The 24,288-nt window shown below is 43.0% G+C and overlaps 1 protein-coding gene and 1 long non-coding RNA gene across 3 annotated transcripts; both read left to right on the top strand.

Annotated features, from left to right (window-relative positions):
* The first annotated feature begins 3,446 nt into the window (after window positions 1-3,446).
* LOC113148861 lies at window positions 3,447-7,923 on the top strand. 2 transcript variants are annotated; one of them, XR_003297523.1, is made up of 4 exons: window positions 3,447-3,704; window positions 3,910-3,971; window positions 4,471-4,626; window positions 7,889-7,923. It is a non-coding gene; the product is annotated as an uncharacterized LOC113148861 (long non-coding RNA). The 2 variants fall into 2 exon arrangements; XR_003297522.1 differs by having other exon boundaries at window positions 3,447-3,690.
* A 1,976-nt stretch (window positions 7,924-9,899) lies between these two features.
* On the top strand, window positions 9,900-11,073 carry LOC113148860 (microfibril-associated glycoprotein 4-like). The gene is made up of 3 exons (XM_026340588.1): window positions 9,900-9,954; window positions 10,135-10,302; window positions 10,741-11,073. The coding sequence occupies exons 1-3, from the start codon at window positions 9,900-9,902 to the stop codon at window positions 10,977-10,979; spliced, it is 462 nt and encodes a 153-aa protein (XP_026196373.1). The 3' UTR covers window positions 10,980-11,073.
* The last annotated feature ends 13,215 nt before the right edge of the window (window positions 11,074-24,288 follow it).

A 24,288-nucleotide genomic window follows, 5' to 3' on the forward strand; every position in this document is an offset into this window, starting at 1 on the left:
TGAAACTCACAATTAAGTGCGACCCAGTGTGGAGACGCAGCAAAAAGACTAAAACCGGTTCTCCAAGACTTGTGGTCCGAATGCAGAAAGAGATACAGGTCTTCTCTGTCTGTTAGACCTGTCTTTTCTACAGACAGATCCTTGTAGATGTGGAAACGTTTGCTTCTCCAACACAGGTTCCTCCTCAGACGAGGAACCTGTGGGAGCTGCTCTCTGTGAGAGTTACTGTCAGAACCTGATTGGCCTGTTTGGATCAATTCAATTCAATTCAATTCAATTCAATTCAATTCAATTCAATTCAATTTTATTTGTATAGCGCCAATTTACAACAGAAGTTATCTCAAGGCACTTTACAGTGTAAGGTTTAAGACCTTACAGAAAATATTTATACAAAAATTATAGAGAAAAACCCAACAATCCCATTTGAGCAAGCTTTAGGCAACAGTGGAGAGGAAAAACTCCCTTTAGAGGAAGAAACCTCCAGCAGAACCAGGCTCATAGTGGGCGGCCATCTGCCTTGACCGGTTGGGGTGAGTGGAAAGAGAAGAGAGAAAAGAACAGCAGGCAATAAAGACAACAACAAGTATCAAGAACATTGGGCAGATGAACTGGATTCTGGAGATGTACAGCTCCAGGCCGAGGATACCTGCAGAAAAGTACAGAGAGAGGGAGACAGAGAGGAGGAAACACAACTAAAAGAGAGAGAAGACACAAAGTTAATGACATGCAATGGTGGCATTTGCATTGATACAGAAGAAAGGAGAGAGGAGAGGAGCTCAGTTTATCAGTAGAGGTCCCCCAGCAGTCTGAGAACGGAGAGTTCTGCTTGGAAGATAAGGAACTATGAGGTCTTTAAGATAAGATGGAGCCTGATTATTAAGGGATTTATAAGTTAGGAGAAGAATTTTAAATTCAATTCTGGATTTAACAGGGAGCCAATGGAGAGAAGCTAACGTTGGAGAAATATGATCTCTCTTGCTAATTCCAGTCAGAACTCTGGCTGCAGCATTTTGGATTAACTGGAGGCTCTTTAATGAGTTATTGGGACATCCTATTAATAATGAATTACAATAGTCCAGTCTGGAAGTAACAAATGCATGGACTAGTTTTTCAGCATCACTTTGGGACAGGATGCTCCTAATTTTAGCAATGTTTCTTAGGTGAAAAAAGGCAGTTCTAGAGATTACTTTGACGTATGAAGTGAAGGAGATATCCTAATCAAAGATAACTCCGAGGTTTCTTACAGTATTACTTGAGGCCAGAACTAAGTCATCAATGGTGAGAATGTGTTTAGACATAGTGTCTCTGAGATTTTTAGGCCCAAACAGTATAACCTCTGTCTTGTCCGGATTTAGGAGAAGGAAATTGGAGGTCATCCAGGTCTTTATGTCTTTTAAGCATTCCTGAAGTTTGACTAATTGATTAGTTTCTCCTGGTTTCATAGATAAATATAGCTGGGTATCATCTGCATAACAATGGAAATTTATAGAGTGTTTCCTAATAATATTGCCTAAAGGGGACATATATAACGTGAAAAGAATCGGTCCAAGCACAGATCCCTGTGGAACTCCATAGCTGACTTTGCTGTGCATGGAAGACTCATCATTAACGTGTACAAACTGAAATCTGTCCGATAGATACGATTTAAACCACTCTAGGAGGCCGATCAGATGGAACATAAGCACCAAGTTGTTCCTCCGGCTGTTTGAGTCAAGACAAGAAAGTGTCTATAAATGAACTTAAACTAAGTTGTTGAATTTCAGTTTAATATTCCAGTAAAAGTAATAACTGTCTTTGAGCAGGAACACCCTGCAGAAAGAAAGAACCTGAGGGGATCTGTGGGTGGATCAGTCAGTAACTCAGGTGATGGTTAAGTAATCCTCATTATTACTACTCTATTATCTGTTTTCAGATAAATACATGCTATTTCATGTAAGAGCTCTGAATGTTCCACCTGCTGTGACTTGTGCGTGTCTCTATAGGTATAAAAGGCGAAGCTGTGAGAGATCGACAGACTGAAGCCGAAGCAGCAGTTTGACAAATTTCACCTGAAGTTTCACATCTAAAGATGTGACACGTCGTCGTGGTTTTACTGGGTAAGAAACTGAGTAACCGCTGCTGAGTGACTGATCTCTGTCTGAGAATGTTGATCAACTGGTTCTGATGACATTTGACTCTCTGATCACTGACTTTCCAGCTTAATGCTGACATTGTCATTAGTAGACATCAGTGCTGTGGTTGTTGAGTCTGTGTGTGTTTTCCAGCTGTTCACCAACCCTCCATCCCCGTGAAGGACAAACTGCAAGAGTCCAGATTCTCCAGTGGACGGCCGGGTGAGTTAAAAACAAGCAGCAGCACATTGTACTCACAGTACAGTGGTTCTCATAGCAGTGGTCGCCCGGAGCCGTCGCCCTCTAGACTTTGAACATGTCAAACATTTGTACCAACCTGACAGAAAATTTAAATTAAAGACGACAGCTAAACTTGTTTGGGAAGATCTTTAAAGTTTGACATCTTTTTTTTGTAGTTGAAGCTTCTTCAGTGTTTAAAGCCAGATTCATCAGCCTCTCCTCAAACATGCTCACAGATCAGCAAACGTTGTTCCACTTGTACGGGACGCACATGCAGCCAGAGGCAGCACACCTCGGAACAAACTGCTCATTGAGACAGTAGACCTGTATCTTCCCTTCCTCTGGGCTGAACTCAAGTCTTCCAGTATCATTAACCACTGGCTGAGGCCTGTCTGCCTTCTCAGTGTGGAGAGTGAGATTTTACAGGCACAGTCATCAAGCTGCTTGGAAATGTGTGCCAAGATCAACATGTTGGCACAAAAAGCCAGACGTCCAGGTTTTAAAGCACACAAACGAGGTCGGGTTTCAACTATTCAGCCTTAAGGATTGCAGGTCTGCATCACACGGCTTGAGGTGGAGAATACGTTAAAGTAGGGAGTTTATCTTCAGGACACTTTAGTGCAGCAGCTGCAGACTTGTATCACAGCAGGATCCACTTTCACTGAGGGGGGCAGTTCCAACAAAGGATGGAGGATTTTCAGTGCAACTACGTCAGCTACTGTTGCAGGGAGCATTATCCTGCTGACACCTGTGGTATGAAGGTGTGAGGAAAACTCATTTCTGTTGCACTTTGATTTGATTTTGTTCCCTTGAATCGAAATAAACAAAGCTTCTCCACACAGACGCTGGTGTCTTTAATCCTGAAATACGATTGTCTTGTTTCATGTGTATGTAGAGATGAACACGCACATTTAAAATGGATCATTTCACTTAGTAAATCAGTAAGTGTCATTTTTTTGTTTTAGGAAATCATGTTTTAGCTTATTTAAACAGTTACAGAGAAAAATATTAATCCAACCACCTCTGACTTACAGATAAACGTTATATATACACTAAATTAAACATTTTATTCTTCCTCAACCACATGACATTATGCTCTTATTCTGTCCGTGTGTACGTGTGATGCACCTGTTAAACGATCATCAATCCTCTAGATCTGTTTGTCACCATCGCAGATTTAGAAAGTGAAACTACAAATGTTTTTTAAATGTTGCTGTGGCGTGTTTGTCTCTGTATATATACAAAGTTAAGCTGTGAGAGTTTTTCAGACTGCGTGAGAAGCAGCAGTTTGTCTGTTTCCTCTGAAGTGAAGACAAAGTCTCTTCAGCTCTAGCTGCAGGTGAGTTCACACAGGTGAGAATTAAACCAGGAGACATCACTGTATTTTATTTTTCTGAACTCCTTTCTTTCTGAAACTCCCTCACCCACCTCTGAACACAAATTTCAAAAACCTGCTGAAAACAGAACTATTTTTTTCTCATTGTGTGTCAAATCAGCTTCAGCTTCATCTGTTTACTGACTGAACTACATCTGACTGTTGTTCCTTTTGTATCTTCAGTGTCTGACAGACCCACGTCAGGACTTGGATCTTCTTGTTTCTTCAGATTTGTGACAATGAAGGTAAGTTAGTGAGCTGGAATCTGACTTCTTCCATTTGCACAGGATAGAGTCTCCTGCCTTTCATACCTACAGTTTTTACCCCAGAGCGTGCTATGTTCCTTCAGTCGGACCCTATGTTGAGGGTCGTCATGTCCCTACTAAAGGTGCAGGTGTAAGAATGAACCCAAAAATAGCAAATATTGTGTCTACGTACTTACTAGCTTAAAAGAAGTCGTGTCATGTTTCCACAGTAGCCCAGAAAGAGTCTAATGAATCAAAGTGTGTGTTTGACGAATCAAAGTGTGTGTTTGACGAATCAAACCCCTTTTCTAGAAAGAGAAACACATGTTGTTAAGTTTGGTGACAGTGAACTCACCGTAATGTTCACTGTGTAATGCTGAGGCCTCTTGTAAAGAAAGTATTGACTTCTTTCAGTTTCCTCTTGACAAACCCTTCACACAACAATATGATGCTGTGGAGTCTTCATTTGTTGATCGGTCATGAATCTCCTCTGTTCCAGACGGTACCAGTCCTCTTCCTCCTCCTGGTTCCACTGTTGACCAGCTGCAAAGAGCTCCTCACACCAGCTGACTGCAGTGACATCCATCAACAGAACAAGACCTCATTCAGCGGTGTGTACACCATCTATCCTCCTGGGGAAAGGTCAGCGGTCCAGGTAAACTGGAAGACAGGTTTTTGTTTAAAGGTGTTAACTGTGCTGTAAGATTTAGAGAGACTTATAATCAGCAGACAACTGTGTGAACGTCTGAAAATAAGAATAAGATTTTATATCAACATAAGGCGTCAGGCTGTTGTGTTTCTACAGTAGCTCAGACAGGACAAACCAAACGGGGGCTCTAGAGAGGGAGGTGTGTGTTTTTACGTGGAAGCAGCAGCAGTTTAAAGTTGGTGCTCCTGTAGCACTGCTTGGAAGACGATAACAAAGAATGAAGCATAATCAGCCTCGTGAGAAGTTTCAGATATAGTCAGTGCAATACTTTCAGCTGGATTCAACCTGCAACACCACTAGATGATGCTACACGTTGCTCATTGTACCTTTAATAGACAAGGGTGTTGACTTAAAGATGAGAGCATGAAAACATGAAAACTGCTACGAAAATCAGAGCATGTCATGATTTCAGCCTCGTTGCGGCTTGTATTTCCCCCATGCCCTTATTTTGACACTTCCTGTTTCCTCCTCCCTGTTTGACTACATCAGTGCTTCTCAATTTTTTTCTGTTATGCCCCCCCTAGGAAGAAAAAAACATTTTGTGCCCCCCCACAACTATAAGTAGTATTATATGTCTATATAATTGTTATAAGTACACCTCTGTTTAACACTTTATCCTTATTTACATTAAAGAAAACAACAAATAAAGAAATATAGATCAACTTACAATAAAGAATAACTTTATTAACATTGTTTTTTAGTCTGTAAGAGAAACAATTTAAAGTGCAACAATTTGCCTGAAATATTAAAGAAATTAAATCATTAAATCATCAATCATTAAATCCTTACTTAATCTATAAACATTTTTGACCGACTTGAATCTTTTGATACTGAAAAATAAGATTGAATAAACTCAATAAATAATAATAAATTCAAAGTGCTCAGCAACATTAACTCAGGAACACAATACATTAAACATTTTAACCTACAAAACAAAAATGAATAAAACAATCTGTGCTGATTTTTTTCTTTTATCAAAATAAGGAAGTCAGGATTAAGTCAGGATTAATGGCTACAATGAGCACGTTTTGCAGTGCACAGCTTTTTAAAGCGGGGTTTGAAGCATGATACAGCAACTCTCAGTTCCTGCTCAATGTTTAGCTGGGATCTGTACTTGGTCTTCAGTGCAGCAACAGCAGAGAAGCCAATCTCACAAAGATAAGATGTTGCAAAAGGAAGAAGAATGCCCGTAGCCTTCTGCCCTAAGAGTGGATACTGCTTTTCTACACTCAGCCAGAATTCACTCAGTGTCTGTGATGTGAACCTCAGTCTCAATGTGGAGTCAGAGGTCATATCAATGAACTGGTCCTCCTCTGCAAAGCTGAAACCAGTTGGAGCTGGTGCTTTGAAAGGATCTCTCACCCAGTCATATTGAGAACTGTTTTCAGGGAAGTACTTTTTAAAGTATCCCATCAATGATGAAATATGCTGCTTGATATATGGCGTCACTGAGGTGGCATCATAGTCAGTAGTGTTAAAGTCATGCAGGTTGTCGAATGAATCTGTGTTTCCTTCATCAAGTCGCCTGCCCCACATTGCAAGCTTTCGAGTGAAAGAGCTGATCTTATCTGTGACCTGAGGGAGGTGTTTATCTTTCCCTTGAAGCTGTAGATTTAGTTCATTTAGCTTTCCAAATATGTCACTCAGGTAGGCTAGTTTTGCCAGGAAGTTCTCATCACTAAATTTTTCTGCGAGGTCATACTTGTGTTCCTGCTCCAAAAACATTCTTATCTGCTCTCTGAGCTCAAAAACTCGGGACAAGACTTTTCCTCGTGGCAGCCATCTTTCTTCACTGTGAAACAGCATAGCTTGATGTTCAGCTCCCATCTCCTCACAGATAGCAGAGAACACTCTTGTTTTTAGTGGTCTAGTCTTTATAAAATTAACTACACCTATAATGTCAGTCATAACCTCACTTAATTCAGAGGAAAGGTGCCTTGATGCCAGTGCTTCTCTGTGGATAACACAGTGTGTCCACTCAGCTTTAGGTGAGACCTTCTTGATGAGTGCCTGCAGCCCTTTTCTCATCCCTGCCATAGTCTGTGCACCATCACTGCAAACACCAAGGCAGTTCTCCCACTTTAGCCCATTCTCAGTCAGGAAACAGTCCAGCATTTTGAATAATTCTTCAGCTGTGGCTCTGTCTCTGACATATTTACAAAAAAGTAGGTCCTCACACAGGGAGTTTGTCATGTCAAATCGTACATAAGCAATAAACAAACAGTCTTTGTTGCTGTCAGTTGCTTCATCAAATTGTAAGGCAAAACGTTTGTCTTTTAGTTTATCTACCAGCTGTTCTTGGAGATCGTTAGCAATGTCATTTATACGTCTGGCAACAGTGTCATTGGACAGAGGGATAGTTTTTATTTTTCCAGCACTTGCGTCATCCAGCATGACAGAGACCATGTCTACTGCTGCAGGCAGTATCAGCTCCTCTGCTATCGTGTGGGGTTTGTTGCATTGAGCTATTTGGTAGGCTACCTTATATGATGCTAACAGTGCTCGCTGGTTTACTGAAGTATTCATTCATAAAGCGGGATGATTGTTGGCAATATTCGGAACGTTTTCGCTGAAAAAACTCAAGCGGCTTATCAGCGTGATTGGGGTGTAATGTGTTTAAGTGACGCCTTAATTTATTTGGCTTCATGCTGTCCGCTGCCAACATTTTTAGACACAGTAAACACACCGGTCTTTCCTCGTCTCCCACCGTCGTAACAGTGAAGCCAAGCGCTACATAAGCTTCGTCGTATTTCCTCGTCTTAGCTTTCGTCTCATTATCTCCGTCTCTTTCCGCCTTTCTCTTCATCCCTGTTAAATATTTTTTCATGACGGCTCTTGAGTGTTTGTCTACTGCACTTCAAACCTCCCGCTCTCTGCAGTATGTGCGCATGCTCGGTGCAATAACACCATAGAGCTAATACTCTCTGCGCACACTCGGACAATGAGAGCGCCACTGCCATCTACAGTGCTGGATGTAAAATTACACTTTATTCTAGTACGGCAAAAAAGCATGTTTCCTGGGGTCACACGCGCCCCCCACTATTTGAGAAGCACTGGACTACATTCACTCGCCTAATTGACTACACCTGGTTTCCCCCACACTATAAATACCGGCCTGCTCACCTTTCTCCCCTGCCAGATAGTCTGTTCTTAACTCCTGGACACTATCTAGTGTTTCTTGTGGACTGACTTGTTTTGGATTTTTCAGACTCTGCCTGCTCTGGACCCCTTCTCTTGCCTGACCCCCTGGTGCTGTGAGTTTTGATTATTCCCCGTCATTCCCCCTGCTCACAGTACCAGACCTGTACCTGTATCTGCCTGATTCCCTTTCTTGGACCTGCGCCCCTTCTACTCTGGATTCCCCCTCACTGGACGAGCCTGACCTGACCCTGCTTCCCGTCTACCCCTCTGGTTCAGTGAGTGTTTTCCTCTGATCTGTTTTGTCCCTCGTTGTTCTCTTTCCTGCTCAGACTGTTTGGACCTCCCTCATGTTTTGACCTGGATTGCCTTTCTGTTGTGGATTTTGCCTGTCGGACTTATCTCTGAACTGCCTAACCGTGTGTGACCTGGATTACCCTTGACCTCTGAGTTTAGCTTGGATTATTGTTTGGAATGCCTGTGTTCATAACCCCAGACTCTTTTCGCACACCTGGTTTTGACATTGGATTTCATTGGATTAGACTGTATTCTCATGGTGCTTCTGTGATAATCTTGTTACACATGAACCTTCTCCATTGTCCTCCAATTTGTCCATGTGATCTCCGTTGGTTGGCCATCTTGGTCGTGACGTCACTTCTGGTTTCCACCCAGACCACCATACTCACCCTACGTCATCTAGTGACTGTTTAATTCATTTATTTACTGTTGTTCTGTCCTTTATAAATAAAGATTGATATTTAGTCTTGTCCTGTGTTGTCTCTGGCCATGAAGTCCTTCCTCCAGCTTGTGACAGATTATGCTTTAGTTTCTGCAGGATTTATAGTGAAATAGAGAAAATTCCAGAGGGTTCACAAACTTGCAACACTTTTCATGACTCAATCCTATTCTTACTCAAATATGTACATAACCAGTGCTTCATGGAGCCATAGGTAAGGACACTACTGAGCCAACTCTGTGATTTTCTGGAAAAAAATCAAACTGTTTACCAGAATTTTTAAGAAGCAGGTCATAACCAAACTGAACAAAACTGTTTTTAACTATTTTAACTGAGGATCTTTGGGCTCTGAGCGGTTGGTCCATCAAAACAAAACAAAACTTCTGAAGACACCACCTTGGACTCTGTAAACTGAGTTGTTGAGTTTTTAATATACTGTGACATTTTTTAAATGAAATAATGTCTTTCAAAAGTTTTATCACAAAGTGAGTGAGTCCTCACAGCGAAGGAGGACAACACATTTAGGTTTCTTCAGTGTTATACAATCCATGAGTACTGTATTCACACTGGAGCGCGTGGAGCAAATTTTCCCCCATTTTCCCCCCATTTACCAAAGTGTTGTATGGTTGTGAAATAATGAATACTTTATTGATCCCCTTGGAAACAGCAGCTGCTCAGTCACGTGTTGATCTTTGGAACATAAATACAGCTGAGAGACAGTGGACCCTCCACATGACTCACCGACTTCACATTAATCGGCTGAACTCTAACAATGAAGGTAGCTTTATGTTGTCAACGTCCTCAGCAGTGTCTCACTTTGTATTTGAAGTTTGTCCAATGATTCAATCAACACAAATGACAACATGTCCTCTGTTCCAGACAGTACCAGTCCTCTTCCTCCTGCTGGCTCCACTGTTGACCAGCTGCTCAGAGCTCTACAGACCAGTTGACTGCAGCGACATCCGTCAACGAGACAACAGCTCACCCAGTTGAGTGTACACCCTCTATCCTCTTGGAGAAAGGTCAGCTGTCCAGGTAAGCTCCGTCCTGTCTGGGAGACAGGTTAATGTCTAGAAGAAGAAGACGGTGTAAAGATGAGACCACGAGGACGGATTCTGAGAGAAACACACTAACAAGTAGTTTGTAGTAGTGGATGTGGTTTTAGATCCTAACTAATAAATGTGTGTGTGTGTAGGTGTACTGTGACATGGACTCATCAGGAGGAGGATGGACGGTGAGTATTTGAACTGAACGTCAGTAAGAACACTTCCTGTTTGACTGTCACAATAAATCACCGCCTTGTTGTCTGGAAACAACAACCTGTTCCCAGGTGTTCCAGACGAGGATGGACGGTACAGTGAACTTCTACAGACCCTGGGATTACTACAAGTTTGGGTTCGGTGACCCTGCTGGAGAGACCTGAAACCAGACTGACTTCTTACTACATGTAATTCACTGTGTAGAAAGTACAAATACAGCAGCATGTCCTGTTCACTTGTTTTAGTTTTATGCTGACATTTACCATCTCTGTAGACTTGATGGACAGGATCAAACCATTTCTTAAATTTGTGTGTGTCCAGGTCTGGACAACATCTATTACCTGACAAACCAGAGAAAGTCCGAGCTGCTGGTCGACATGCAGGACTTTGATGGTAAAAAAGCATTTGCTCGTTACTCCTCGTTCTCCATCAGTGGAGAGTGTGATGGATACAAACTGAATGTGTCTGGATTCACTGATGGAGGAGCAGGTGCGTTATCAGAAACAGGTCCTATCTTTTTTCACTATGATTAGATGATACATCTATGATATGTTGATACCTAGAAACAGATTAATGTTCAGCAGCATCTTCATTACTGGTGGAAGAATAAAATACGTGGAAAATGAAAAGAGTTCCAGGATTAACAGAGAGAATCACCTCAGCTCATCTCTCTTCATAAACTTGTGTCATCGTGACTTTTTCTAACCAATGAAAACCAAATGAAGTATGACAGTAGAAACAGTCCTCACTGTGTTGGTTAACCCACAGGTCGTTTTATTGTCCCCTGTAACAAGAGCAGCAGCGATCAGGTCTTTGTTTCTGAGACTTTGGATCCTCAGACTCAATTTGTTCTTGGAGTCTAAGTAGACAAACCAGTGACAAACTGTGCTGCCTTCAGTTCATTTGTGACTTTAAATGTTTTTGTAGGAGACGCCCTGACTTATCACAGCGGACAGAAGTTCTCCACCTTCGACAAAAAACAGGATTCTTGGCCCAACAACTGTGCCAGATCATTCATGGGGGCGTTCTGGTACAACAGCTGCCACTTTGCAAACCCTAACAGCGCTTATCGCTGGGGGGCTGATGGTACTCTATATGCTGTTGGAGTGGAGTGGTACCAGTTTAAGGGTCACCATAACTTTTCACTTTATATATGTCCCCTTTAGGCAATATTATTAGGAAACACTCTATAAATTTCCATTGTTATGCAGATGATACCCAGCTATATTTATCTATGAAACCAGGAGAAACTAATCAATTAGTCAAACTTCAGGAATGCTTAAAAGACATAAAGACCTGGATGTCCTCCAATTTTCTTCTCCTAAATCCGGACAAGACAGAGGTTATACTGTTTGGGCCTAAAAATCTCAGAGACACTATGTCTAAACACATTCTCACCATTGATGACTTAGTTCTGGCCTCAAGTAATACTGTAAGAAACCTCGGAGTTATCTTTGATTAGGATATCTCCTTCACTTCATACGTCAAAGTAATCTCTAGAACTGCCTTTTTTCACCTAAGAAACATTGCTAAAATTAGGAGCATCCTGTCCCAAAGTGATGCTGAAAAACTAGTCCATGCATTTGTAACTTCCAGACTGGACTATTGTAATCCCTTATTAATGGGATGTCCCAATAACTCATTAAAGAGCCTCCAGTTAATCCAAAATGCTGCAGCCAGAGTTCTGACTGGAATTAGCAAGAGAGATCATATTTCTCCAACGTTAGCTTCTCTCCATTGGCTCCCTGTTAAATCCAGAATTGAATTTAAAATTCTTCTCCTAACTTATAAATCTCTTAATAATCAGGCTCCATCTTATCTTAAAGAACTCATAGTTCCTTATCTTCCAAGCAGAACTCTCCGTTCTCAGGTTGCAGGTTTACTTGTGGTTCCTAGAGTTTCCAAATGTAGAATGGGAGGCAGAGTCTTTAGCTACCAAGCCCCTCTCCTGTGGAACCAGCTCCCAGTTCAGGTTCGGGAGGCAGACACCGTCTCTACATTTAAGATTAGACTTAAAACTTTCCTTTTTTATAAAGCTTATAGTTAGAGATGGATCAGGTGACTCTGAACCATCTCTTAGTTATGCTGATATAGGTTATTCTGCTGGGGGACCTCTACTGATAAACTGAGCTCCTCTCCTCTCTCCTTTCTCCTGTATCAATGCAAATGCCACCATTGCATGTCATTAACTTTGTGTCTTCTCTCTCTTTTAGTTGTGTTTCCTCCTCTCTGTCTCCCTCTCTCTGTACTTTTCTGCAGGTATCCTCGGCCTGGAGCTGTACATCTCCAGAATCCAGTTCATCTGCCCAATGTTCTTGATACTTGTTGTTGTCTTTATTGCCTGCTGTTCTTTTCTCTCTTCTCTTTCCACTCACCCCAACCGGTCGAGGCAGATGGCCGCCCACTATGAGCCTGGTTCTGCTGGAGGTTTCTTCCTCTAAAGGGAGTTTTTCCTCTCCACTGTTGCCTAAAGCTTGCTCAAATGGGATTGTTGGGTTTTCTCTATAATTTTTTGTATAAATATTTTCTGTAAGGTCTAAAACCTTACACTGTAAAGTGCCTTGAGATAACTTCTGTTGTAAATTGGCGCTATACAAATAAAATTGAATTGAAATTGAATTGAATAACTACTCCCTCAAGAGCATCTACATGAAGATCCGTCCTGTGCAGTAAATGTCCAGAACAAACAGACAGCAGAAGATCTGACGTCGATCTATCAAGTATTGATCTTTAGAAACAACACGCTGCCCTCATATGAAGAAGGATGAGGCGACTGTGTAAATATAATCTACTGCAGCTGCTACAGCGCTCTGCAGACATCTGGATGTTTTGTCGGTGGCTTCTGTCTCAGTGTATTAAAGGGTTTGAAATGTACCAGGACTCTGTGATACGACCTTTTCACATACTGCAGCAACATTTGTTCTTCTGTTTTTTCCTTCTGGTGCATTTGACAAAGACCCAGTTTGCATAACCACAGGTTTTGAGTGCTTCCTTGATGTGTTTGTGTTCCTTCTTCTTTCCCTCTGTTCGTGTAGGCTCTAATCATTCTGACCCTTTAATGCTCTTTGTAAAAGATTATTTAAAATAAAATCATAGAAATTTAGGAAATACCTGCCTTCATCAATTCAATTCAATTCAATTCAATTTTATTTGTAGAGCGCTTTTTACAATTGACATTGTCACAAAGCAGCTTTACACAACCAAAGAACAGTACATGAACAGTGAATGTGTAAGAATCATAATAATCAGATTGTCCCTGATGAGCAAGCCGAGGGCGACAGTGGCAAGGAAAAACTCCCTGAGAAGGCAACAGGAAGAAACCTTGAGAGGAACCAGACTCAACAGGGAACCCATCCTCATATGGGTGATTACATGCTGTGTAGGCAGCAGTCCAGTATAACAGTTAAAGTCTTTTAAGTTAATATGGAGTCCAGTTAGTTAATTGCAGGCAGACTTGTTCCATTCCTTGACTATTGAGCGTTGAGTCCAGACCTCCAAGAAACAGCTTCCGACGTCCGCCGAGGCCGGGACCGACATCATAGTAGCTTGTGACCAATCCAGTCTCCAAACGCATCCCAAAGGGCAAACGGTGGATCCAGGCGACGAGATCTCCAGCCAGAAGTTGGGCATCAGGACGAGTCAGACAGGTCCAAAGGGGAAAGGGTGGAATGACGTGTAGCTCGACAGAGAGACAGGAAGAGGGAAAAGAGAGAGGGAGAGGGAAAGAGAGAGAAGAGGAGAGATTGCAGTTAGTTGTATTCACAGTCAGATAAAGTTTGAGGTGAATGTATATTTAGTGTAGTGCAGCAGGGACTCCGGCAGGACTAATTATGACAGCCTAACTAAAAGGGTGGGTTCAGAAGGAAACACAGACATGAGGGCGCACTGGGATGTAGAGCAACCAAACACTTCACCATCAACAAACCCGAGTGATCAGTGAGAGTTGGGAAGACAGCATCTAAACATACCAGTTCACCATAATGCTCTACGTCCATGAGTCCTTCCCAGATCTATTTACTCAAATGCTTGACTAAATAGATAGGTTTTCAGCCTAGACTTAAACACTGAGACTGTGTCTGAGCCACAAACGTATTTGGAAGGCTATTACATAACTTTGGGGCTTTGTAAGAAAAAGCTCTGCCACCAGCTGTAGTTTTTAGGATACGAGGTACTGACAGGCAGCCAGCATCCTTTGAGCGAAGTAGGCGTGGTGGATCATAAGACACTAGCAGTTCACTTAGATACTGCGGCGCAAGACCATTTAATGCTTTAAATGTCAAAAGTAGTATTTTAAAATCAATGCGAAATTTTACGGGGAGCCAATGAAGTGTAGATAAGATAGGCGAGATGTGATCGTATCTTCTGGTTTGAGTGAGGACTCTTGCTGCTGCATTCTGAACTAACTGAAGCTTGTTTATGCACCTGGTTGAACAGCCAGACAGTAAGGCATTACAGTAGTCCAACCTAGAGGTGATGAAAGCATGGACTAATTTTTCTGCATCATTTAGTGACAAAATATTCCTTATCTTGGCAATATTTCTGAGGTGAAAGAAAGCTGTCCTGGTGATATTATCTACATGAGTTTCAAATGAAAGACTGGAATCTAGAATCACACCAAGGTCTTTGGCTGTTGCACTAGATGTAACAGAAAGGCCATCTAGAGTTACGATGTGATCTAAAACCTTGCTTCTAGCAAGCAGATGATCCTATAACTATTACTTCTGTCTTATCTGGATTTAGCAGAAGGAAGTTAATTAGCATCCAGTCTTGTATATCCTTTACACATTGCTCAACTTTATTAAGCAGTTTGATCTCATCTGGTTTTGATGAAACATATAACTGTGTGTCGTCAGCATAACAATGAAAGTTAATACCATGTTTACGGATAATGTTGCCCAGAGGAAGCATGTAGAGGGAAAAAAGCAGGGGGCCTAAAACTGAACCCTGTGGAACACCAAACTCCACTGGAGAGCATGTGGAGTAATCGCCATATAGATCTACATACTGATAACGATCAGTCAAATAGGACCTAAGCCAGGAGAGGGCCGTTCCCCTAATTCCAACAACATTTTCTAGTCTGTGAAGGAGAATACTATGGTCAATCTGTGCTGTGATGAGGCCTAAATCCTGACTGATAGAGTTCATGTATGTTATTTCTATGAAGATACGAGGATAGCTGCCCAGCTACTATCTTTTCGAGAATCTTAGAGATAAAGGGGAGGTTTGATATCGGCCTGTAATTGGACAGCTGACAAGGGTCGCGATCAGGTTTCTTGATTAGCGGTTTAATAACCCTAATTTAAAACACTTTGGGACATTCCCACAGCTGAGTGAGGAATTTATGATTGTCAGCAGGGGTTCTATTATTTCTGGCACTATCTGTTTTAGAAAGTGTGTCGGTATAGGGTCTAATGTACAGGTTGAAGATTTTGCAGAAGAGATGAGTGAAATTAGTTCATTCTCTTCAAGAGGTAAACTAAATTGTCTGGTTTTAAAGCTTGAATTTTCTGCCTTATATTTACAATTTTGTTATTGAAAAAGTTCATGAAGTCCTCACTACTGCACAACGTTGTTGTGGAGATATCTGCAGTAGTTTTCTTTCTAGTTAACTTGGCTACTGTATTAAATAAAAATCTAGGGTTATTTTTGTTGTTTTCTATAAGAGTGGAGAGATACGTTGATCTAGCTGCACTAAGAGCTTTTTTATAGTTCAGGATGCTCTCCTTCCACGCTATCTGGAATACTAACAATTTAGTTTGGCGCCATTTACGTTCTAACTTTCGAGTAGTCTGTTTTAAGACGCGCGTGTCATCGTTATACCAAGGAGCAAGTTTCTTATCTCTGATGACTTTTCTTTTAACTGGAGCTACATTATCTAAGGTATAACGTAATGACGACTCGAGATATTCAGTCGCCTGGTCTAGTTCTGTGGTGTCAGACGGTGATCCAATCAAAGTTGATAACTCTGGAAGATTACTAATAAAGTTCTATGCGGTAGTTGATTTAAATGTACGTTTAATGCGATAGCGCGGCACTGAGTATACATTGTTAATATGACACACTGTAGTTGAAACAAGATAGTGGTCTGAGATAACTTCAGACAGTGGGAGCGTAAGTAAATTTGTTATACTTAAACCGAAGGATATTATTAAATCTAAGGTGTGACCCGCTTTATGAGTGGGTCCTACTACACACTGATCTACTCCTAGCGAGTCCAATATGGACATAAATGCTGTTCTCAGAGGGTCTTTTGGATTCTCAAAGTGAATATTAAAATCTCCAGCAATTAACGCTTTGTCTACAGAAACAACTAGGCTAGAAAGGAAATCTGCAAACTCACAAAGAAATTCAGAGTAGGGCCCTGGGGGTCTGTAAATGATAATTAGCGGGATCGGCTGAGCAGACTTTATATTTGTATCTATACTTGTTATGTTACTATAAAGACATTCAAAAGCTTTAAATTTGTGTACATGCTTTTGTATGATAGTCAGTTTATCATTATAAATAACTGCGACACCTCCTCCTCTACCAGTCAGACGAGGCTGGTGAATTCATCAATTCAACATTGACATCCAGTGCTGCTGGAAAAGTAAGTGAACTGAAATTCAACATGGATTTGTCCAAGTTTTCAAACAAATAACTTTTTTAGTTATAGAACTGCTACTAAAATCAGATCACTCTTTAGTTTCTGCAGGAATTATAGTGAAATATAGAAAATTCCAGAGGGTTCACAAACTTAATACACTTTTTTTTTTAAGATAAGATAAGAAAACCTTTATTAGTCCCACAATGGGGAAATTGCATTTTTACAACAGCTTAAATACTAGACTGTCAGAAAGACAGTCTGACCAAAGGAGACGAAAGACTAAACTGGCACAGTCCGAGATAAATAGGCTATGAAACCTGACAGTATAAACAGTTCAGTAATAAATAAAATATATACATGTAAGTATAGTATATGTAGCAGTATGAGTATGTACAGTATATGGATATTACTAGATGGCAGTATTGAAAATGTACATTGTGTAAGTGGGTTTATGATTATTGTCCAGGTGTAATATGAGTATCAGCAGTGTTCATTGTACAGTCTGACTGCAGCAGGGAGAAAAGATCTGCGTAATCTCTCCTTCGCACAGCGAGGGTGAATCAGTCTGTCACTGAAGCTGCTCCCCAGAGCAGACAGGGCGTCCTGCAGTGGGTGAGACTCGTGGTCCAGCATGGATGTCAGTTTTGCCAGGACCCTTCTCTCACCCACCTCTCGCACTGAGTCCAAGGGACAGCCCAGGACAGAGCTGGACTTCTTGATTACTTTGTCCAGCTTCTTCCTCTCCCTCTCTGTGATGCTGCTGCTCCAGCAGGCCACACCGTACAGGATGGCTGATGCCACTACAGAGTCATAGAAGGTCTTCAGGAGTGCTCCCTTCACTCCAAAAGACCTCAGTCTCCTCAGGAGGTACAACCTGCTCTGCCCCTTCCTGAACAGTGCATCCGTGTTATGAGTCCAGTCTAGTTTATTGTTTAGGTGAACACCCAGATACTTATAAGAGTCCACTCTCTCAATATCTGTTCCCTGTATGTTCACCAGTGAGGGGACAGCAGGCTGCCGTTGGCGAAAATCCACCACCATCTCTTTGGTTTTCTTCGCATTGATCAGAAGGTGGTTTTGCCGACACCAGGCCACAAAGTTCTGCGTAAGTCCTCTGTACTCCGCGTCTTCATCGTCAGTGATCAGGCCGACAATCGCAGAATCATCAGAGAACTTCTGCAGAACACAGCTGTCCGTGTTGTGCCTGAAGTCTGCAGTGTAGAGGGTGAAGAGGAAGGGGGCCAGAACAGTCCCCTGGGGGGCACCCACACTGCAGGTCACCCGGTCAGACGTACAGTCCCGGGCTCTCACAAACTGTGGCCTATTTGTGAGATAGTCCAGGATCCACTCTGTAAGATCAAGGTCCACGCCAGCCCTCTCCAGTTTGTCTTTCAAAAGCACCGGCTGGATGGTGTTGAAAGCACTCGAGAAATCAAAAAACATGATCCTCACAGTGCTGCCAGGCTTCTCCAGGTGAGTAAGAGCACGGTGTAGAAGGAAGATAACAGCGTCCTCTACTCCGATGCCAGGTCGGTAGGCAAATTGCAGTGGGTCTAGGGAAGGGCCCACTGTGGAGCGGAGGTGGCCCAGGACCAGTCTCTCCAGTGTCTTCATCAGATGTGAAATAAGGGCCACTGGTCTGAAGCTGCTGGGATCTCTGGCATGTGGTGTCTTAGGCACAGGTACCACACAGGAGGTCTTCCAAAGTTCTGGTACCACCCTCAGCTTTAGGCTCAGGTTAAAGACATGCTCCAGAACGCCACACAGTTCACTGGCGCAGGACTTAAGGAGTCTGGAGCTGATGCCATCTGGTCTGGCTGCTTTCTTTGCCTTGATCTTCCTCAGCTCTTTTCTCACCTGGGCAGCTGAAAAGGACAGGGGTGAGCAGGGGGGCTCTGTACTGCAGGGGTGGCTGGATTCAGTGAGATGTGAAGTGGTTTGTTGAGATGGGCCAGAGGGCTAATGCTGTGGGGGGTGGTCCAGGTGGAGTGGTTTGCTGGGATGGGCCAGAGGTGTGAAGGGCTATTGCTGTGGGGGGTAGTCCTGGTGTTGAGGAGTTTGAATGAAGCTGCGTGGGGGTCGTAGCGGGTGCTTGATCAAACCTATTATGCAGGTTCAGATCGTTGACCCACCTCAGGTCCCCCTCAGGCTGTGAGTGGGGTGATTTGTAGCCGGAGATGGTTTTCAGGCTTCTCCACACCCCACTGATGTTCTGCTGCTGCAGCTGCTCCTCCATCTTCCTCCTGTAGTTGGTCTTCCCCTCCCGGATCTTCCTCCTGAGCTCCTTCTGCACCCTCTTTAGCTCCTCCTTGTCCCCAGATCTGAAAGCTCTCTTCTTCTCCTTTAGGAGAGCTTTGATATCCAGGGTAATCCACGGCTTGTTGTTTGCAAAACACCGTACCACCTTGGAGGGGACAGTGTTTTCAAAGCAAAAGTTTATGTAGTCCGTTATGCAGTCAGTGAGGCCACTGATGTCCTCCCCATGTGGGTCACAAAGCTCCATCCACACAGTGGTGTCGAAACAGTCCCTGAGAGCCTCCTCGCTCTCAGCAGTCCACCTCTTCACTGTACGGGGCACCACTGGCTGCCTGTGTACTACAGGTTTATACACAGGCTGGAGATGTACACTGTTGTGGTCAGCTCTCCCCAGGGGAGGGAGGGAGGATGCACAGTATGCCTCCTTGGCGTTGACATAAAACAAATCCAATATTTTATTGTCTCTGGTGGGACAGGTGACATACTGTGTGTATGTAGGCAGAACAGATGTGGGAGGCGCATGATTAAAGATAAGGAAAAGGGCCTGTGGGTGCTGTGTCTGCAGCCTGCTGGTGACCGAGAGCAGAGTGTCAGAGGCTGTGTCAGCGTTAGCAGAGGGAGGGACGTACACAGCAATTACAATAACATGTGTAAACTCCCGTGGTAGATAGCATGGCCTCATGCTAACCGCTAACAGTTCAATGTCTCTGTCACACAGTTGTTCTTTAATTGTGCAGTGTCCCGGTTTACACCACCTCACATTCACAAACACAGCCAGTCCTCCTCCTTTCCTCTTACCGCTGTCCTTCGTTCTGTCTGCCCGCAACAAATGAAAGTTGTCCAGTAAAACAGTAGAGTCCGGGATGAGCGGTGTCAGCCAGGTCTCCGTGAACAGAAGGACGCTGCTCTCTCTGTATTCCCTCTGATGCCGTGTGAGCGCCGCCAGCTCGTCCGTCTTGTTAGGAAGAGACCTAACGTTTCCCATGATGACGGAGGGGAGAACAGGTCTAAAGCGTCTCTGCTTTTCCCGAAGTTTGGTCCCGGCGCGGCGTCCTCGGCGAGTCTTCCGTAGTAGCTCTGCGGGGATCTGGTGTCTGTCCCTGGGGAACTGTACAGCGCTGCGCAGCGCAAGCAGCTGTTCCTCACTGTAAACAATGCGCGCACAAGTTCCAACGCACATCGTTTAGTTTACAGGTTTCTGTTGTGCTAAACCTTAAAAAATATATATATGTATGTACAGACTATATACACATGCCAGCAGTTGAGTAAACCTAAAAAAGTTTTTAAAAGAAAAAAGTAGAAAAAGTAGGAAAAAAGTAGGAAAAGAAGAAGAAACAAGAAGAGCTGTCGTAACCAGCAGCCAGCTCGACCAGCGCCGGAAGTAATTATTTCATGACTCAATCCTATTCTTAATCAAATATGTACATAACCAGTGCTCAATAAATCATCACCTTGTTGTCTGGAAACAACAACCTGTCCCCTGGTGTTCCAGAGGAGGATGGACGGTACAGTGAACTTCTACAGACCAGTTTGGGTTCGGTGACCCTGCTGGAGAGTACTGGCTCGGTGAGACCTGAAACCAGACTGACTTGTTACTACATGAAATTCACTGTGTTTAAAAATAAATTCTGTTGTGAAAAACCACAAACAGGACGTTAAAATATATGTGTTCTATATTCTTGGAGTCAAAAACAAATAACTGCACTTTCTACATCTTTGTGTGTGTTCAAGTCTGGACAACATCCGCTACCTGACAAATCAGAGAAAGTCCGAGCTGCTGGTCGACATGCAGGACTTTGATGGCAAACAAGCGTTTGCCCGTTACTCCTCGTTCTCCATCAGTGGAGAGTGTGATGGATACAAACTGAATGTGTCTGGATTCACTGATGGAGGAGCAGGTGGGTTATCAGCAGACGTTTAAGTCCTGGCTGAAGAAAAGAACATATTCTGTCTGTTGTTACTCTACACACACAATGCATGGAAGATTCATTATTAGCATGTACAAACTGAAATCTATCTGATAGAAACCACCCTAGTGCTGTTCGTTTGATCCCAATGACATGTTCCAGTCTGTGTAATGTGTTCGTAAAGATAGATTGATCTGATCTAATATAGAAGTCTAAGGGGGTGTAAGAGACATGTTGATGGTTTAGAGGACTTAATTACTGAAATTAATTCAGAATGATCTACAGCAGGGGTCACTAACAAGGCGGACCGCGGTCCGGATCCGGACCCAGAAGCTGTCCCATACGGACCCGGAGCTACAGACTGTGGAGAAAATTTTGAAATTCGTGCTGATCCTCATCCAAAAAAAGAATGATGAGAGAAAAGTCAGTTTGTCTTTGTTGTTTTATTCGTCACCCGGGGAGAGCTGTACACATAACGTGTGGTACATGACAACTCTGAATCTCTATGTCCACATGCTTCTTTTTCTATGTGTGCTTGAAGGCGTAAACAGACTTTCTACAAATCGGATTTACTAACTTTACGCTCTCTCCACCGGTGTACCGCAGGGCTCAGTCCTTGGTCCTCTTCTTTTTTCAATCTATACTTCTTCTCTAGGCTCTATCATCCATTCTCATGGCTTTTCTTATCACTGCTATGCAGATGACACACAGCTCTTCCTGTCTTTTCCGCCGGATGACTCAACTGTCTCATCTCGCATCTCTGCCTGTCTCTCTGACATCTCTGCCTGGATGAGAAAAAGACACCTTCAACTCAACATACCCAAAACTGAACTTCTAGTCTTCCCTGCCAGACCTTCAACTCAACACAACATCAGCATTAACATTGGATCTGCAGTGATTGCCCCTACTAAGTCAGCCAGAAACCTGGGGGTCATCATTGACGACCAGCTGACCTTCACAGATCACATCGCCACAGTCGCTAGGTCGTGTAGATATGCCCTCCACAATATCAGAAAGATCAGACCCTATCTGACGGAGTACACAACCCAACTCATTGTACAGGCGTTGATCTTATCTCGCCTGGATTACTGCAATGCACTACTGATGGGTTTACCGGCATCCACGACCAAACCCCTCCAGATGATCCAAAATGCGGCAGCACGCCTCATTTTTAATCAACCTAAAAGGTCTCATGTCACACCGCTCTTCAGATCTTTGCACTGGCTTCCTGTGGCTGCAAGGATCAGGTTCAAAGCTCTGTCTCTTGCCTACAGAGTGGTTAACTCCACAGCTCCATCTTATCTCAATTCAATCGTTCAGGTCTACATCCCCTCCCGTCCACTGAGCTCAACCAGGGAACGTCATCTGGTGGTACCTGCACCACACAGTCGACACCAAGGAAAACTGTTCAGCTCAGTGATCCCACGATGGTGGAATGAGCTGCCTATCTCTGCACGCTCAGCCACCTCACTTGCAATCTTTAAAAAACTGCTGAAAACAGAACTCTTCTGCATCTTCCTTTGCACTTAAAAAAAAAAAAAAAAAAAAATTCTACCCTTTCTAACATCTCTTGAAACAGAAACACTTTTTCAATAGCACTTTGCTTTGATGTTGTTTCTTCTTGACTTAGATTTTGTTTGCTTGCCTTGTTCCTCACTTGTAAGTCGCTTTGGATAAAAGCGTCTGCTAAATGACTAAATGTAAATGTACGCTTACTCAGACCTCATCAAGAAAAGATCAACACATCATCTTAACAAGACAATGAGGTATTGTTCTTAAGTGATGCTGTCAACAATTATCTGGGTTCACTGAGCATCCTGAGTTTTCTGAACACTCAGTTGCATAGATAAACACGTTTTAGAGTTCAGCTGAGTCAGCACAAAACATTAAACAATCACAAAATTAAATTTTTTTTAAAAGACCAAACAGAACGTTTAAATTCCAAATCTAGCGGGACACTTTAAATTTAATCAGTGCAGCTATTGCGATCTTTACGGTAGTTTTTTAGTGGAGGCGAGAACGCATTGGCCAATTGAATGCAAGTTAAGCGTTCCCACGTGACTTCACTTAGCTAATCGATTCTTAGCGACTCAAAAGTAGATGAGGGAAAGTTTGAGGTTGGAAAGGAATTAATAAAGAAAGACGGTAAAAACAGAGAGAAAAAGAGGAGAGACACAGACGACAGAGAGGAGAAAGTTGATAAAGTGACGGTTAGACTGAAAAAGCAAGAGATAAATATAAATTACACATATTACCCACTGAACTAAACTAGTGTCTGATATGTTCACAAACTGTCTTGTCAAACGGCATCATGAGACCAAACACCAAGGTTCTGAACACACATACCCACTCAAATCTGAAGTGCAATCTTAGAAAGTCGCTCGTCTCAGAGCCCAGTATGAGCAGTCCACCAGGATCTGGAGCCACACGCTCAGTTGGATGTTACACAACAATACATTTGTCCAAAGGTTTTTGAATTGTACTGAATTCATGTGATTTGACAGTCAGGTACTGATTACATGCAGGCTACTTGATAATGTATGGCAGTAAATAGTTAGACATGTGAGTCTTCTGGACCCTTTGTTTCCAAAAAGATATCTATTCCCATATACAAACATAGGAATGAGCATGTGTTTGCATAAAAACATTAAAATGTCCTCTTTGTTAATCAGCAGAGATGAACAGATGCTGCCAACCAACCCCATTGCGCTGAAGCGACGCGCACTAATTTCCCCTTCATATGTTTTTCAATTCCCTCTAAAGTCCACGTACCTTTACTGCCCGCAGGCGTCTGCAGAGGATCTGGCTGGGTTCACTTGTCGGGTTTCTCCAATTCTTTCTTTCCTCTCTCTTGTCTCAGCTCTGTGGCTTCAGGTTCCTGTTTTCACTGTGCACAGTCCAACTGCACTGAGGCTTTGATCTGGGCGTGATGTCACTAGGACGAGAGTTCCGACGGAACCTTCTGTGAGCTTTCGTCACTACGACGACGGTCATTTGAACCATAATGTGACTGAACCTAACAGGTGTAGTTTTTCTGTATTTCCTGGTTCTTATTTCCTGTAGTTCTTTTTTTAATTCAAGCTAATTCCACTCCAACCGCCAACATGGACTGTTTTGACTTGACTTGAATCAAAGTGCTGCACACAGAGCTCAGTCAACAAACTTTGGAAGGAAACATTTGCAGCATCAGACACTTGTACAGTGTTTTTGGCTGAAGCATTCCTGTTAGAAGGAAAACGGATCAATTGTTTGTGGCACCAATGTTTCCCCTTGAAGCTCTCCCATCTCCTTATTCCTGCTATTCATATAAGTGTGTGTGTGTGTGTGTGTGTGTGTGTGTGTGTGTGTGTGTGTGTGTGTGTGTTTAGTGCCTCTGATTACGGCCATAACATTGCAGAAGATCTGGTTCCTTGTGTGGTCTGATGTGAACATGTTGTCAGTGTTAATAAATACACACACACACACACACAGAAAGAGATAAGTGAGGTGTTTGTCCAGGCTCTTTGTGACTTTATGTATACGTGCTCTGCTCTTTCAGTCGGCCTGTCAGAGGTGAGGCGGCGATTCCCAGACGGAGGCAGCCGAGCCACCACCACCACCACCACCACCACGCAGCAGCGGTCCGGTCGATTGAATTGTAATATCTCGGTGGAGGAGTACAAAGTACGAGGTTTACCCCTTGAACGTAGTCCAAGTGTCCCCAAACTGTACGTGTGTCTTATGCAC

The sequence above is a fragment of the Anabas testudineus genome, unplaced genomic scaffold (genome assembly GCF_900324465.2).
Source record: "Anabas testudineus unplaced genomic scaffold, fAnaTes1.2 Contig255arrow_ctg1, whole genome shotgun sequence".
Classification (NCBI taxonomy): domain Eukaryota; kingdom Metazoa; phylum Chordata; class Actinopteri; order Anabantiformes; family Anabantidae; genus Anabas; species Anabas testudineus.